The sequence below is a fragment of the Rattus norvegicus genome, chromosome 17 (genome assembly GCF_021556685.1).
Source record: "Rattus norvegicus strain SHRSP/BbbUtx chromosome 17, alternate assembly SHRSP_T2T, whole genome shotgun sequence".
NCBI classification, from domain to species: Eukaryota; Metazoa; Chordata; class Mammalia; order Rodentia; family Muridae; genus Rattus; species Rattus norvegicus.
Window position 1 is genome coordinate 75,074,141 of NC_141550.1, and position 15,860 is coordinate 75,090,000.

Sequence of the window (15,860 nt, forward strand, 5' to 3'; positions counted from 1 at the left end):
ACATCTACCCTCAGCCCCTGGTTATGAGGAGACATAGAACCTACCCGATGAGCTGTGCTCCCGCCTTTTCCTCCTCGTGAACGCGCCTCGTGAGACCGCAGTTCTCCAGCGAAAGCTTCTCTAACAGTCTGAAGTCCACGTCATTGCCGATGCCAACAGTGAAGATGCAGATCTGGCCTCCAGTGGCTTCCTTGGTATTGCTGAGAATCCTGAGGGTATTGGTCTCTCCGAAGGTGGGTTTCCCATCCGTGAGGAAGATGATGAGGGACACGCTTCGATCTTCGATGTCATTCTGGGCCACGTAGTTGTTGAGCAGTTTAATGGCAGTTTGAAGGGCCCCATTGATGTCTGTGCCTGTAGGACATCAACACAGAACAGCTCATGGCTTCTACCTCTGCAGGCACGGTCACAGCGGCAGCCAGCCTTCTTCCATTCAGAGTCTGGGCAGGACTTTAGTGATGGTGACTTTGTGGTCTATCTAGAAATCTGACATGTGTTTGCTTACTATATGTAAGTGATTATCTTACCGTAAAAACGTCCTGCGAGTGAGGAGGTACACACACACACACACACTCTCACACACACACATACCACACACACACTCACACACACACTCTCACACACACACACACCACACACACACTCACACACACACACTCTCACACACACACCACACACATACTACACACACACTCACACACACACTACACACACATCACACACACACACTACACACACATCACACACACAGACTCACACACACACCACACACACACACACTCACACACACACACACCACACACACACTCACACACACACACACTCAAACTTAAAAATAAAAATCTTCTGAAGGTGTTCAGTGACGACTCAGCCTATAAAGTTCCCTTTGCCTTAATATCAATGGGCTCTCTAGTATTTTATGAAAATATCTTTGGAAAGAACCAGACGCTGTATGAAGGCAGAGACAGAGAAGGAGACAAGAGCCCAGAGTGAGGATGTGGGGGGCAAGGGAGAACTTCTCAGCTGCTTCACATGTTCCCCCGATGAGATCCAAATGACTTAAGAACCAATGAATGGCCTTCATTATCTCTGCGTCCTTGTCTTCGTCCCTCCAGGATCACCTCTGCTTGTGAAAATCCACGGGAGATAGCATTGCAATGCGAGCTCCTGGCCATGGTGGTGTGTGTGTGTGTGGGGGGGGGGGGGTGAAACAGTGGACCGCGTGCTGGGTATGCAATCCTAAGGACCACAATCTGCATCCCCAGAACCCACAGGAAAGCCAGGCGTGACCGTGTGCTTCTGTAACTCTAGCTGGAGGACCTCGGACACAGCCAGATATCAGAACACAGTAGTTCATTAGCCAACCATTCCAGTGCACCCGGGGTTCAGTGAAAGAAAGACCCTGTCTCGGGAAATAAGTTAGAGAGTGAGAAAGGAAGACATCTTGTAGTGACTTCTGGCTTCCATGTGTACACATGCATGCACGTGCTTGCAAGCGAGCGCACGTGTTCACCATCCCTGCCACACTCGCTGGCAAAGCTGGTTGTCATCAGCGTCTCTGATTAAAGTGTTCAGTGACAAAGCAGATGCTAAACAACTGTTTTCTTGGAGGGTGAAGGGACTGGCTGTTGATTGGCAGAGGCGTTGGGGGAGCCTGCTGTAGTAGTGCTCCTGGATTACCTAAAAGTTCCATTCAAATTCAACCTATCAGCCAGAGCCTCACCATGGGTAGGATGGTGATCTCACTGTAGTGTTGGACATCTGTTTCTTTTGATGATTCCCTCTAGAGTCTTGAGATAAAACGTGTACACCAAACCCCCTCATTTTAACTCATTGTTTTAATGTAGTTGGCTTGAGATAAAATATTTATGAAAAAAATTTTATTTTATTTTTTAAAATATTTACTTATTTATTTTAAATGTTTTCACATTCTAAACTCCATTTTTAGTAAGATGTATGCGTTGTGCTGGGATGGGAAAATGTACCATGTTTAAAAGAACCAAATTATTTCCCTCATTGCTTTCTGTCTTCAAAACAAAGACAAAACAAACAGATAGACAGACAGACTAGAAGCTGGACATAGTGGTGCATATGTACATTCCCAGCATTCAGGAAGCTGAGGCAGGAGGATTACTGAGAGTCTGAGGTCACTCTGAGCTATATACAGCGAGGCTGTCTCAAAAGAGAAAAACAATAAACAAAAGAAGAAAAGTAGGTAACCCGTGCTTGTGACAGATGCATCCGCACGCGTCACCGAAGTGCAGAGTCCAGACAGGCGCAGAAGATACAGCTATAACAGAACCTTGCATTTTCTTAAGCCTTAAGATCTTTTTATCGTGTGTAATTTCATCTCGGCTCTGCGTGTGTGGGCGTGAACATATAGCACGCATCTGTATTGTCTTTAATCAGCACTGACAGTGCCAAGACTCTTCCTCTCCTAAAGCCAAGGAGAGTCAGGGCATAAATGTGGCTCAGCTCTCATGCTTGCACATGTGCACTCAGAGCACATCAGGGCTCAGAATGAGCAGGGCATCTCCTACACGCTCGTTCACCAGCGCTGGGTTCCCTCCACAAGCAGAGTCCTTACACAACTGTCCAACCATTCCACGGAGAGCTCACAGGATGCCCCAGTACCAGAAAGAGAACTACTCTGTTGGATAAAAACAAGCAGCACATTTGATCTTAAGGAGAACAGAGCCCTTATCTGCTCTGGCCCTTCAACACACTTGAAATAGTTTAACTCTCTCACTCCGGTAGCTGGTAGCCGGACTACTGTCACCCTCTCGTTTTATGGACTAGGAAGGAAGTAAATGACTAACAAAGCGTGGAGCGAGATTCTAACCCAGGAATGCAAGCTCCAGAAGCTCTGCTCCAACCTTGAGAGAACATTTCAAAGAGGATGCAGAGCCCTGTGATGTTCTCCAGGGGAGGGCCAGGCAATGAAGGGGCAAGGAATGAAAAAGAGTGAGAGATAGTTTTGTGGTTCAGAGCTCTTACTGCTCTTGAAGAGGACATGCTTTAGTTTCCAGTACCCACATCAGGCAGCGCACAATTGTCCTGGGGCATAGTGCCCTCTTCTGGCTTACACAGGTACTTGCACACAGGTGGGAGGGAGGGAGAGAGACAGACAGATACAGAGAGAGAGAGAGAGAGAGAGAGAGAGAGAGAGAGAGAGAGAGAGAGAGAGACAGACAGACAGACACAGAGACAGAGACAGACAGACACAGAGACAGACACAGAGAGAGAGACAGAGAACACAGTGGGATTCTTAGGTTTGGGTTCTAAATATCAGCTTTCTTCTAAAGATGTTTATTGCTTCTGGGAGACGCACCATTCTAATAATAAGCAGTGTCACTAGTCTACGTTGAAACCAGCAGGTAATCACCTCGCCCGCATCATGCATTAAGCAACATGCCTGGACTTAGGGGCTACAGAGAGGAGCCACTTTTCTTTAATAGATAATAACTATAATATTAAAACTCATCTTTTTATTTTAAATGCCCAATGATAAAACAGTTCTGGCAACTGATAGAAAATGCCAGCATAAGTCAAGGTGCTGGCCATGCAACAAGTTAAACAGAGAGTTTAGGTGGGAAATCGGAGGAGGGGGCTCCGCCTTGGAGGGGGAATGATGAGTATGAGGATCCTCACTCGGGGAAAAGGCCGACCAGCGTGTTTGGCATAGTGTTTCCAGATAGTGACAGTGGAATTAGCAGACATGGGAACTCCACAAGATAGTGTAGCTGCACTTGGGAAAGGGTTGGAGAGCAGGGACTGGCACGAAGGCTCTTCAGGTCAAGGGCTTTGCTGTGCAAGTCTGACAACCTGAATTCAATGCAGAGCCTCTGAGGCTGATGCCCATTCACCATCGCTACAGCTCAGGCAAGACCATAGCTTGTTTTACAGGGCAGCTCCACTTGCCATTGCTTGAGCACATACTAAGTTCTGGATGGTGCACTTGGCTTCAGGTTTCCATCAAGGGAGAGATGGCTAAGCAGTCAAGATCACTTTCTGTTCCAAAAGAGCCAAGGCTCATGTCATGGCCTACAACTGCCTGCAACTCCAACTCCAGGGGATGCCACGCCCTCTTTTGTTTTCCATCGGCACCTTCACACAGGTGGGATTAATTTATAGAAATACACACGTATAAGAAAATAAAAATAAACCTCAAAATCTTCCCCAACCAAGAATGATTTACCAAAACCAGCTTCCTTGTTCAGGATCCACATTGTGGATGGATTTTCCAACTACTGCTTGTCACGACCAACTTATGGTCTAAGAAACGAGAACTTACGAACTCGAAGACGATATAGGGACCTGGGGAAATGCTCACTGATTCTTTTGCTGGTATCAGCTTCCACTCCCAAAGCCTTGTCTCTCCGCAGAGAATGAGTGTATGGTCATGCCAAAGCTGGGTAGAAGGGCCCGTCTGGAATCATTCTTATTTTTACCTCCAGTGGGCGACAGATGATACATGTAGATTTTGCCATTCCTAATGTTGTCAGGAGTCACGGGTAGCAAGTGGTCCTTCCACATTTTAATCCGGTTGGAGAACCCAATGATATTGAAGCGATCCTGGGGTCGGAGGTCGTTGAGAATTGTGACCAGGGCCTCCCGGGTCTAGAAAAAGACAAAGCACAAACCGGTTACCTCTGAGCCTGTTTGTCCGCAGGTTCCCTGACTTAGAAACTGATGACCAGGACCAGCTTCGGGTTCATAGTTAATGTGTGCCCTGTAAAGCGCTCATCCACCTGCTAGAACACGGTATGAGATGGCCGAATAGAGGACATGAGAGTTTCAGGAAACACTGGGTCACATGCTGCTACCAACCATAGTGTATCAGGTCGCTGCATCCTCACAACCGCTGTTCTCTTCTAAAACTCTTCAATTAAGGTTTGATTTTTGTATATGTGCATATGTGTGCATGGGTGTGAATGTGAACTCACAGTTGACAGGTCACATGAGCTGATGTCCGATGACATTTTGTGGACGGTTTTCTCTTTCCGCCATGAGCCTTGTGGATTGAACTCAAGTTACTGGGTTTGATAGCAAATAGTAATTTTTACCTTTTTCGAACCATCTCACAGACCCCAAGCACCATTCTCTTAAACTAGAATGTTTCTCCATGTTGCTTCGTCCATATCTTTTACCAAGAAGCCATTTGCCATCCCCAGAAAGATGGGCTAAGTTCCACTATGAAAGTTTTCTCACTGCTCCAAGGAGGCCCACCATTCCTCTCTCTAACCTGGCCCTGGACCTAACACATTCCTACCATCAAGCACTTTTCAGGCTAATGGTGGCTTATTTTATGTCTTTCCCCTTACCCAATGTTAAATTTTCTGTAGGTGGGGTTGAGTCCCAAACCTATTGCCCAGTAACATTCAGGAAGTGGCAGACATGGGTGTACTGGGGAATAAATGACTTAACATTTAACAAATTACAAAATGAAAGATAATAAAAAATATATTGATGGTAGTTTGAGTGAAAACGAACCCCATAGACTCACAGGGAGTGGCATCATTTGAAACGATCAGGGGGTGGAGTAGGCGTGGCCTTATTGGAGGAAGTGTGTCACTGGGCGTGGGCTTTGAGTTTCAAACGCTCAGGTTAGGCCCAGTGGCTCTCTTCCACATGCCTACAGATCGGGATGTAGATGATCAACTTCTCTCCAGAATCATGTCTCTTGCACACCACCATGCTTCCTGCCATGATGATGGTGGATTCCTCTGAACCCTGTAAGCCAGCCCCAGTTAAACATTTTCCCTCATATGAGTTGCTGTGGTTGTGGTGTCTCTTCACAGCCATAGACCTTTGACTAAGACAATATTTTTTCTTTTTTCTTTTCTTTTTTTTTTTTTTGGTTCTTTTTTTCGGAGCTGGGGACCGAACCCAGGGTCTTGCGCTTCCTAGGCAAGCGCTCTACCACTGAGCTAAATCCCCAACCCCGACAATATTTTTTTCAAAGATTTTTATTACATTTATTTGTCTGTGTGTGTGGATACGTTGTGCGTTCTTGTGCAGTGTCTTGTATGGGGGTCAAAGGACAATTTGTGAGGATAGTTCTCTCCTTCCAGTCCTGTGAGCCCCAGGGTGTGAAGTCACTTCATTGGGTTTGGTAGGAAGAATCCTCCTCTGAGTCATTTCTTGGGGTGCTGTTATAGTGTTTTAAAACATCACAATATCTGTAAGCCAGAGTGACATGGTGATATAAGAAAAGAATCTGAAGTTGGGCATGGTGTTACACACTAATCCCAGAACCCAGGGGTAGTGTCACGACTGGGTTAGCTAAGGCCATTGTCGCTACACAGTATGACTTTGTTTCTGAAAGTGGAGAGAGGGTTAGTGGGAAAGAGGGAACAAATAGGAAGAGAGGAGGGGAGGGGAAGGAGAGGAGGGGAGGGGAACAGGAGGGGAGGGGAGGAAAGGAGAGGAGAGGAAAGGAGGGAAACAGGAGGGGAGGGGAGGGAACAGGAGGGGAGGGGAAGGGAGGAAGGAGAGTGGGGTGGAAAGGGGAAAGGGAGGGGAATCCAGAACTTAAAGGAACAGAAAGGACTGACTGACTGTCATAGAGAATATAAAGCAGTAGTAAAAAAGCACACACCTTGGGTTGGGGATTTGGCTCAGTGGTAGAGCGCTTGCCTAGGAAGCACAAGGCCCTGGGTTCAGTCCCCAGCTCCGAAAAAAAAAAAAAAAAAGCACACACCTTGGGCAAAGTGAAGGCATACAGGTGACTTGGGGGGGGTGATAACTGGATAAAGGTGACTGTTTTACTTCTGACATGTCTTACAGAAAAGGAAACCATAAGACCATGAGAAGAGGGAAAAAGTCTACATCTGTAAAGCAGATACTGTGGCAAACGCTGCCGTGTTCGTGAGTACCGTCATGAGACGCTTGAGGAAACTCAAGGTGTATGAAGTTAAGGATCTGCGATGTGGTTGCCATAGCAAAGGCCCTGGGCACAATGTTTACCCTCGGCTCAGCCCTGGGCAGGAACCTACATGTTGTATATTGCTGCTCCTAAGTTATCCCATCAGTGGAACCAGGATGACAGGCCTGCCTCATCGGCCCTGAACACTAAACCAGGAACAAGTTGAAAGACGCTCAGAAGGGAGGGAGCGGGGCCCATGGCTGATGTGTTTGCTATCGTTTGGTTCCCAGTGAGATGCACAAGGAGAATTCAGAGAAGCACTGGCTTCGGGCAGGGGGTGGTACAGAATGTGTTTGCTCTAGCCCCCCGCTGGCCTTTCCCTGGGTATTGTGGACCTTGATTCATATCCTGGATCCAGACATCTGCCTCTCCATCCATGGGAAACTCCCACCACTTTCCAACTCTCCCTTCTAAACCTCTCTCTCTCTCTCTCTCTCTCTCTCTCTCTGTCTCTGTCTCTGTCTCTGTCTCTGTCTCCCTCACTCCCCAGACATCTTTCCATCCTGTAACTAGGTTCTCACTTAAGATCCCACAGTCCAACTCTTGTATTCCAAAGGAAACTCCAAAATCCACTGCAGAAAACTAGAATGGGTGCATCTGCGTTTACGACTCTCTGTTATACCCTCTCCCAAAGTGCTTAATGAGCTGAGGTCTTCTGGCCCGTGCATGTGTTTGTCCAGCTCCCTGGTGATCCTTGCTGAATTACTGTTCCATACATTCCCACCATTTCTTCATTTTGGGGGCCTGGAAAAGCAGCAGAGTCTAAAGACATTGCCAGAAATACAAAGCAGGAGGAGGAAGAGGAGTAGGAGAGGGAAAGAAGAGGAGGAGGAAGAGGAGGAGAGGAGGGGGAGAGGAGGGGGAGGGGAGGGGGGAGAGGAGGAGGGAGAAGAAAGACGGAGGAGAAGGAGAAGGAGGAGGAGGAGGAGAAGGAGAAGGAGGGGGCGGGGGAGAGAGAGGAGGAGGAAGGAGAGCAGGTGTTGGTGATGATGATGGTGATTATGACGATGACTCTAACAGCTACTAGTTCTGATCATTAGCTATCATGCTGGGTCAAAGATGATTGGCTGGCTCAGTCCTCACAGTCACCTGTGGTAAAGCCTCTAATCAGCGTTCCCATGGGTACGATGCAGCTTAGGTGCAGAGGAATTAAGAGTCATGTCCCATAGGAGACATGATTAGAACACAGGAAGTCTCACGCCAGGACTCACGATGGCATCCAAGACAGTGGGATCTGTAGCTGCAAGACCATTGGAAGCCAAGTATGCTGAGTTAGAGCTCTCCCACTGCGCAGCTTGTCTTGGGAACTGTTCCAGCTCGCCTGCCAGACTCTATTCCTTTGTTCCTTTCAGTTTATTTCTTTGGCAGAAGCTAATGGATTCATCTTCTGTAACATCCATGCAGAAAGCACTACAGGAATTCCACATCCACCCAGGAATGAGAACAATGGGTGCATTTCATGAAGTCCATCTCCTGGGACTGTCTCCCTCAGTCCTTCTCCTCACCCTTCCCAGAGCTGCCTCCTACTTCCAGGAAAAGAGACGCTCAGACATACTTATTACCCCCCATAATGCCAGGGAAGTCCCTCGGCTCTGTCTCTTCCCCTTCTCCTGGCTCAAAGCCTTCGCTCAGCAGCAGAACACTGATGCAGAGACCTCTTTTTCCTTTCCCAGCTCTGACTCCATCCACAGGAAACATGCCTGGGGGTGCTAAGACAATAAACAGAATCTACACTCCAAAAGTCAGAACTTCGTCAGAGACATCTATGAGATGCTCCACTGTGAAGGCACATCCTTCATAAGCCTGACTTGCTCTGGCTCTCGATGGTGTTTCCATGGTCTCCCTCAGGGCCTTCTCATTACTCCTTTTGATAGAAGAGTCAAAGGATGACTTCTTCAGACAAATTTCCAACTAGGCTCTCATACCCCCCCCCCCAAACTTATCTTTATTCAAGTTTACAGCTACCAATTCTGTTCTCCAAGACTTCTGGATTCACCTCTGGAATTCGAGTCTCTCAAAGTTGAGGACAACTTGCCAACTAGTTCTCCAGGCAGGACCCTTACACACCTGCTTGCATAACCTTATTTGAGACAACGTATATAGCCTAGAATGGCTCCAACTCATGGGTTCTCCTGCTTCAACCTCACTAGTGCTGAGGTTTTAGGTATGTCTGGTACTTGTGGCAGTAATAGTGGCTCCCCCTCCTCCTCCCCTTCTTCCTCCTTCTCTTCCTCCTCCTCCTCTTCCTCCTCCTCCTCTTCCTCCTCCTCTTCCTCCTCCTCCACTTCCTCCTGCTGAGTCTCACTATATAGCCCCTGGCTATCTCAGAAGCACAGAGTTTTTCCTGACCCTTCTTTGCTCTGACCTCTGAGTTCTAGGATTAAAGGCACATGTCGCCACACCATCTCGCCCTCCATTTTTATAAGAACAGAAGAAAAACATAAAACACACAATTCCACTCTAGCATTAACCACTGTTGAAATTCTGGTGTGCTACAGGGTCCTTTGGAAACTTCCTCTCTGTCTCCGTCTCCGTCTCCGTCTCTGTCTCTGTCTCTGTGTGTGTGTGTGTGTGTGTGTGTGTGTGTGTGTGTGTGTGTGAAAGAGGGAGAACCACAGAAACGAAGAAGAAGAAGAAGAAGAAGAAGAAGAAGAAGAAGGAGGAGGAGGAGGAGGAGGAGGAGGAGGAGGAGGAGGAGGAGGAGGAGGAGGAGGAGGAGGAGGAGGAGAAGGAGAAGGAGAAGGAGAAGGAGAAGAAGAAGAAGTAGTTGTTGACCTTAGGAACAGAGAGAAAACAGTCAAAGACACAATATTGTTAGGGAATGTGATGAATGTAAGAAAGATGAAACTGGTCTCTGGGAACTGTGATCATTAGTGGTCATCGTTAACTTGACAAAATCTATAATTGCCTGAGAGATGGGCCTCTGAGCATGCCCATGGACAATCACTGTGATTACATTAATTCGGGTGGGAAGACCCATCCACTGTAGGGGGACACCATTCCCTGGCTGGGAGCCAAGACTGTATAAATAAAGAACTGACCCCAACAAGCTTTCACCACCCTGCTTATTGACAATGGATGGGATGTGATTAGCTGCTTCAAGTTCTGATCACTTGACCTGCCTGCCATGGTATGAGCTGAAATACCCTTAAACACTAAGCCAGAATGAACCCTTCTCTCTTAAGTTGCTTTTGTCAGAGTACTTTATCATAGCAACAGGAAAAGAAACTGCTGCAGGAGAGGAGGTCAGATAATACTGAGAGAGAGGTCCCATCACTGCTGCAGGAAAGGAGGTCAGATAAAAGTGAGAGAGAGGTCCCATCACTGAAAACCATGAGGAGTAGGCTCACACTGGCTGAGGCACAAGCTACAACAAGAATGCCTGTACCCTGCTGATGTGAGCGGGGGTGGGGTGGGGGGGGAGTGGGAAAGTGGGGGGTCCCAGTGTCCACACAGTGGACCCAGGCAGGAAATTGCTCATGCTAGGCTCCTTGGTTTTTTTGTTTTTGTTTTTGTTTTTTTCTTGATAGCTCACCTAGCATGAACATGAGACAGGTGTCGTTCCCCAACAAAACATATAGATCCCTGGGAGGTCTGTGAGCCTGTGCCCAAGAACCACACTAAGCAGCTGTTGTCTTTAGGTTGTGTCTCAAATCCACAGCTCTGAGAGTCCCGTGGCTCAAGGGTCCTTGTGGAAAGCAATTGTTGGTTTTAGCTGCTGGTATCTCTAGGGACTCTTAAGCAGTATCCCAAGAGCAATGAGCCTGTCTCCTTCGTGCAGATTTTCTGCGTTACGTTGACTATTCTCTGCAGTTATTCAGTCTCCCCATCATCCTTTTGAATAAGTAACTTAACTGCTCATTCCTCGTGACCTTAAGGCCTCGGCTGTGACCTACCCTCCTGTGCACCGTGAGAAAGCAGGCCAGCAGCTGACAGCTGCTCTATAGTCAGTCCCATTGGAGCTGCCTAGGGCGATCTCCCAACCCATCCCAGAGGAAGCGGAGAGACAGCTGCTGCAGCTGCCTACAGCTTCTCAACCCTCCATTAACCTTTCCCTGACTTCCTTTTTTCCAACTTGATGGACTGATCACCTTCAGATCTCTGCCTTTCCTACAAGGATCCAGAGGGACTAGAGGGACGTGGTGAATGGCCACACAGCAGAGTCAGCATTTGTGGGCTTGTGCTGACCTTTCTCTGCCTCGTACTTACACGCTGAGGAGTCACAGAAGCCTAGTCAAGCTTTGTCCAAGGATACAGTCCAGAACCAGGGTTAGCACATTCCAGAAAGATCAGTGTAAGCCTGGAGAGGCAGAGAATGTGTAATCTAAGCTTCAACGAGCCTGCGAACCATCCTGGAGGCAAAGGAGGGAATAAGGAAGGGCTAGCTGGATGCCCTGTGGGGTTCCTTTTAGACCAGGCAAGGCTGTAACTTCGATGAATATATTTGAATACAGGTGATGGACCTGTCAACACCTCTCTAAAACCTGAACAAAAACTATGGAAACACCCGGAAACCACATTGCTTAGATTTCTTCTTCGAGTCTCAAAGCTCTCTCTGGGCCTTATATATTGGAGAGAGGTGAAAGAACCCCCAAGATGTGCTACAAGGAGCAATGGTGCCCTGAAATTCACTCAGGAATAGGCGACCAAAGTCAGTAAAGCGCTCACAAACAGGCAGAGTTGTGTATGAGCCGCAGAGACTACGTGCAGAAGCCAGGGGTGACGGCACACACTCGTGCTTGCTGGCCAAACAACCTAACCTAGTTAAGTCCCAGGCAGAGATCTTGCCTCAGAAACAAAACAAAAATGGCCTTCCTCAAAACAAGGCAGCTAGTTCCTGAGAAAGGATGCTTGAGGTTGACCCCTGGCCTTCATACACAGGACCGTTCCCACAGGAACACATGCCCTCCTCTACATAAACACAGTGTACCCGCATAACACACACACACACACACACACACACACACAAACACACACACACACTCTCACACACACACACTCACACACATATACACAACGGTACCGAGAATCGGGCGAAAGCCTGTGGGGTGAAAGAAACACACACACACACACACACACACACACACACACACACACACACACACACACACAGGTTATTCGTGTCAAGCCAGAAGAGGAAGAGCCTCTGGTTTCTTTACTGACCAACTATAGATCCCAAGTACAGCACTTAGCAGGTATCTGCCACGCACAGTGGGGAACCCTGACTGAGACTTCAGTAACAAAGGACCGACTACGTGGCCTGAATAAATTAGGGAAATAACCAGGAAGGCCAGCCTAATTCTGACTCAGGTGAGAAGTACCTGGCCAGACCTCCAGTTGGGAACAAAAGGCTTCCACATGCAAGGGCAGGGCTCAGCAGGGGTCAAACCTTGCTGGAAACCCAGAAGGGTTTGGCTGAAAATATTCCATGAATGCAAACTTCTTGTGCCGTAAATTACAGGGAGAGGCTTTTGATCCTACAATCTAAGACTAAGGCCAAAGGCAACCAGGCCCAAATCCAATTCGGCTCCCACACTCACACACACACACTCACACACATATACACACTCACACACGCTCATACACACACAAACACACACACACACTCACACACACTCATAAACACACACTCACACTCACATACACACTAACACACACTCACACACATACACACTCATAAACACATACACTCACACATATACACACTCACACACTCACACACATACACACACACTCATAAACATATACTCACACTCACACATTACACACTCACACACTCATACACACACACATATATACACTCACACACACGCTCACACACACACTCATACACATATACACACTCACACATACACACACTCACACACACTCACTCACACATACTTACACACATACACACACATACATACTCACATACACTACATACAAAAATACAAACGGGTATATAAAATTAATTAAAGCCATACAGGTTGGTTCATGTTTATAATACCACTACTTATAGGCTAAGGCAGGAGGATCACAAGGTTGAGACCAGCTTGGGCTGCATAGTTACATCCTATCTCCCTAATTCTCTGCAATGCAGAGAGTCTCAGCAGAGGAAAGGGTAATTAGGGCAGGGGTAGTCAGATTAGGAAGTTAAGTGTCTGATGTCAGAATGTCACTTATGCTTCCGGTAGGTCACCGTCCTTTTTCAATGCAAAATTCCACAACGGGACACAGAGGAGAGGGAGATGTGTGTGTAGCAACTGCAGCAGGGTGGTCGCTCTGCAGGGAGAGATGGGGATACTAGAGAGGGAGCAACTGTGGTGAGGCAAGAAAACAACAAATTCACGGGAAGTCTGTTAAGGACAACAGAGAACTCATAAAGAGACCAGCCAGCGGCTGGAGAGATGGCTCAGCAGTTAAGAGCACTGACTGCTCTTCCAGAGGTCCTGAGTTCAATTCCTAGCAAGTACATAGTGGCTCACAACCATCTGTAATGATGCCCTCTTCTGGTGTGTCTGAAGATAGCTGCAGTGCACTTATAATAAATAAATAAATAAATAAATAAATAAATAAATAAATAAATAAATAAACAAATAAATAAATTTTTAAAAAAGTTTCCTTAAAAAACAAAAGATCAGCCAGCAAGAGGTCCCTGAAGGACATCTGCTAGTTTCCAACAGTCCTGATCCACAGTCAACACCCATCTATGAACCCCGCTGACACATAAGGACCAGCTGTGAACATTGTCCAGACATGTCATAAGGAAAGACCTTGAATCCTCCAGACTGTATTTGGACAAAAGGATATAGAAAGATATGCAAAAAATATTTTAAAAATTTCCAAAATAGAAATACAACATCTGAATGTAGATAAATGGATATAAATACATGTATTTGCCTAGTGAAGCCTGGGTACAGATATTTGACAAGATCTCTTCTAATCCTAGCTATTTAAGATCTCAAAGGTTAAAGATTATTCTCTGCTTAACACTGTTTGACTGTGACAAACTCCTCATCCTGTGTGTACTTTCGTTGGATTAAAAGAAGAATGAAGTATTTTCTTTTAACAAGACATCTTAGAAGTCCATTCCAGGTCTGCCTTAAGTTGACTGTGACGTAGTCTTTTAATCTTCATGAAATTCAGCCAGAATCTAAATAGACCAAAGCACAAACTCTGCTCCAAATCTTCCCAAAGTCCCTATGGTTGGCACTTGCCCTTCTTGCTCCCATGATGTGGATGAGAAACATCCCTTGGCGGTGCCTATGGAAGGCAGAACTGGACTCCTAGACATGCAGCCCCTGGTCCTTCTTCCCTCCCAGGGAAGGCAGCACTTGGAGGCAGTACTGTCTTGTGTGATGTGGGTCCCCCATTATGCTACACTTGGAGACAAGAGTTGGAGTTTTCCTTTCTCTTCCTTTCCATCCTCCCAACAAAACCACACCCATGCAGCTGCAGGCCCTTGGCACACCCCTCAAATGCACAAGCTCTCCCCTACAGCGGCTATTGTTCAGTCAATGGTGATCAGTGTCCAATAAGACCCTCGAAGAGAGGTCAGTGGGGCCCACGCCAAGCCCAGCTGTTGCCCACTCCTCCCCACTATTTCCATCTGGGTACCCGCTGACACAGCTCTTCCCAAACAGCTCTGCGTCTGTGTCCAACCACACAGGATCTAAGTGACACAGAAGGCTTTTGTATCACAAGTCCTAAGTGGTTGGGCATAAGACAAGGGGAACCCATGACATCATAGATGAGTCCAAGTTCAAGGGAATGAATTAGTAGCCACACTGTGCTTTCAATACAACGATGCTCTTGTCCCCGCACTCAGTCCCACATGTATCTCATTCTAAAATGTTTACCAAGGAGCTGACATTTTCTCATCCATTGGTCCCCATGGCCCTTTTGAATGAACCCAAGAGAAAAATATCTTAAAGCACATGGGTTAAAGCAACCCAACGAAGAGGTCCGACACTTTCTGGAAGTCTGATTAGACTAGAAGAGAGTGGTTATCAGAAAATGTATACAATGCCAACAGCCCTCCATTACTGAGAAAAAGAGTAGGAAATAGAATGAACCCAAGACACACAGGGCTCCAGAGTGGAGAGGGAAAACTACGTATACACTGCCGCCTCCTGGCCTGTCAATTAAGTCCTCTTCCTCCAGGAATTAAGAACCAAACACAATGAAACGCACTGCTACCCAATCACATACAATCAAAGTAACTGGGTCGCAATAGTACCTTTCCCCAAAACAGTGTGAAGATTTATTTGGATAAAGTGAAGAGTTTGGACTTCAAGTGTTTTTACAAGATTGTGATTCGTCTGTCTCTGCTTACGGATTGCTGGGATCACAGAGGGGCGCTTCCATACCTGTCTTGATTTCCTTTTTAATCTCACTCTATATTAACATCCCTGGAAGCAGAACACATTTCGTTTAAGATTCAGAAGCAACTGGGTCCTCTGCAAGAACAGGAAGCTCCCTTAAACACCAAGTTATCTCCTCATCCCCAGGGCTAAATGTCGATACCACTTCAGGGCTGGGTCAAAGTTTACAATGATAGTTAGAAATAAAAATTCTGTCTAAACTCAGCTATAACATTTTCTGAAAGGCTGAAGATGTTTAGATCCTTAAAAGAAATCCTGCAAAATAAGCATAACTTGGTCTCTTTAGTCTTATGTTTTCATGCCGTCACTCTAACGTGAGGGACAGAGTGCCTCACTTCATCCTTCGGCTCAAATTGAGTTTCCAGTGCTTGGGCAAACATGCCAAACATGAACCCAATGATGTCATGATGCATTTTTCTAGAACGTTCTTTGCCAATAATGTTTCTTTCCATCTTCATGGCATGTTGGGCACATCCACATTTCCCATTTTGGATATGTAAAATATTCAAATGTTCTAACAGTTCTGTTTTTTGTATTTTTTGTTTTTTGTTGTTTTTTTTTGTTTT

At 46.6% G+C, this 15,860-nt stretch overlaps 1 protein-coding gene across 2 annotated transcripts in view; it reads right to left on the reverse strand.

Moving 5' to 3' along the window:
- The window catches only part of Itih5 (inter-alpha-trypsin inhibitor heavy chain 5), a 102,502-nt gene that overhangs the window by 13,830 nt on the left and 72,812 nt on the right, over positions 1–15,860 (reverse strand). For both annotated transcript variants that reach the window (NM_001432324.1, XM_087591539.1), the window contains 2 exon segments: positions 45–354; positions 4,452–4,620. In NM_001432324.1, the coding sequence (NP_001419253.1) occupies positions 45–354; positions 4,452–4,620 (479 nt within the window).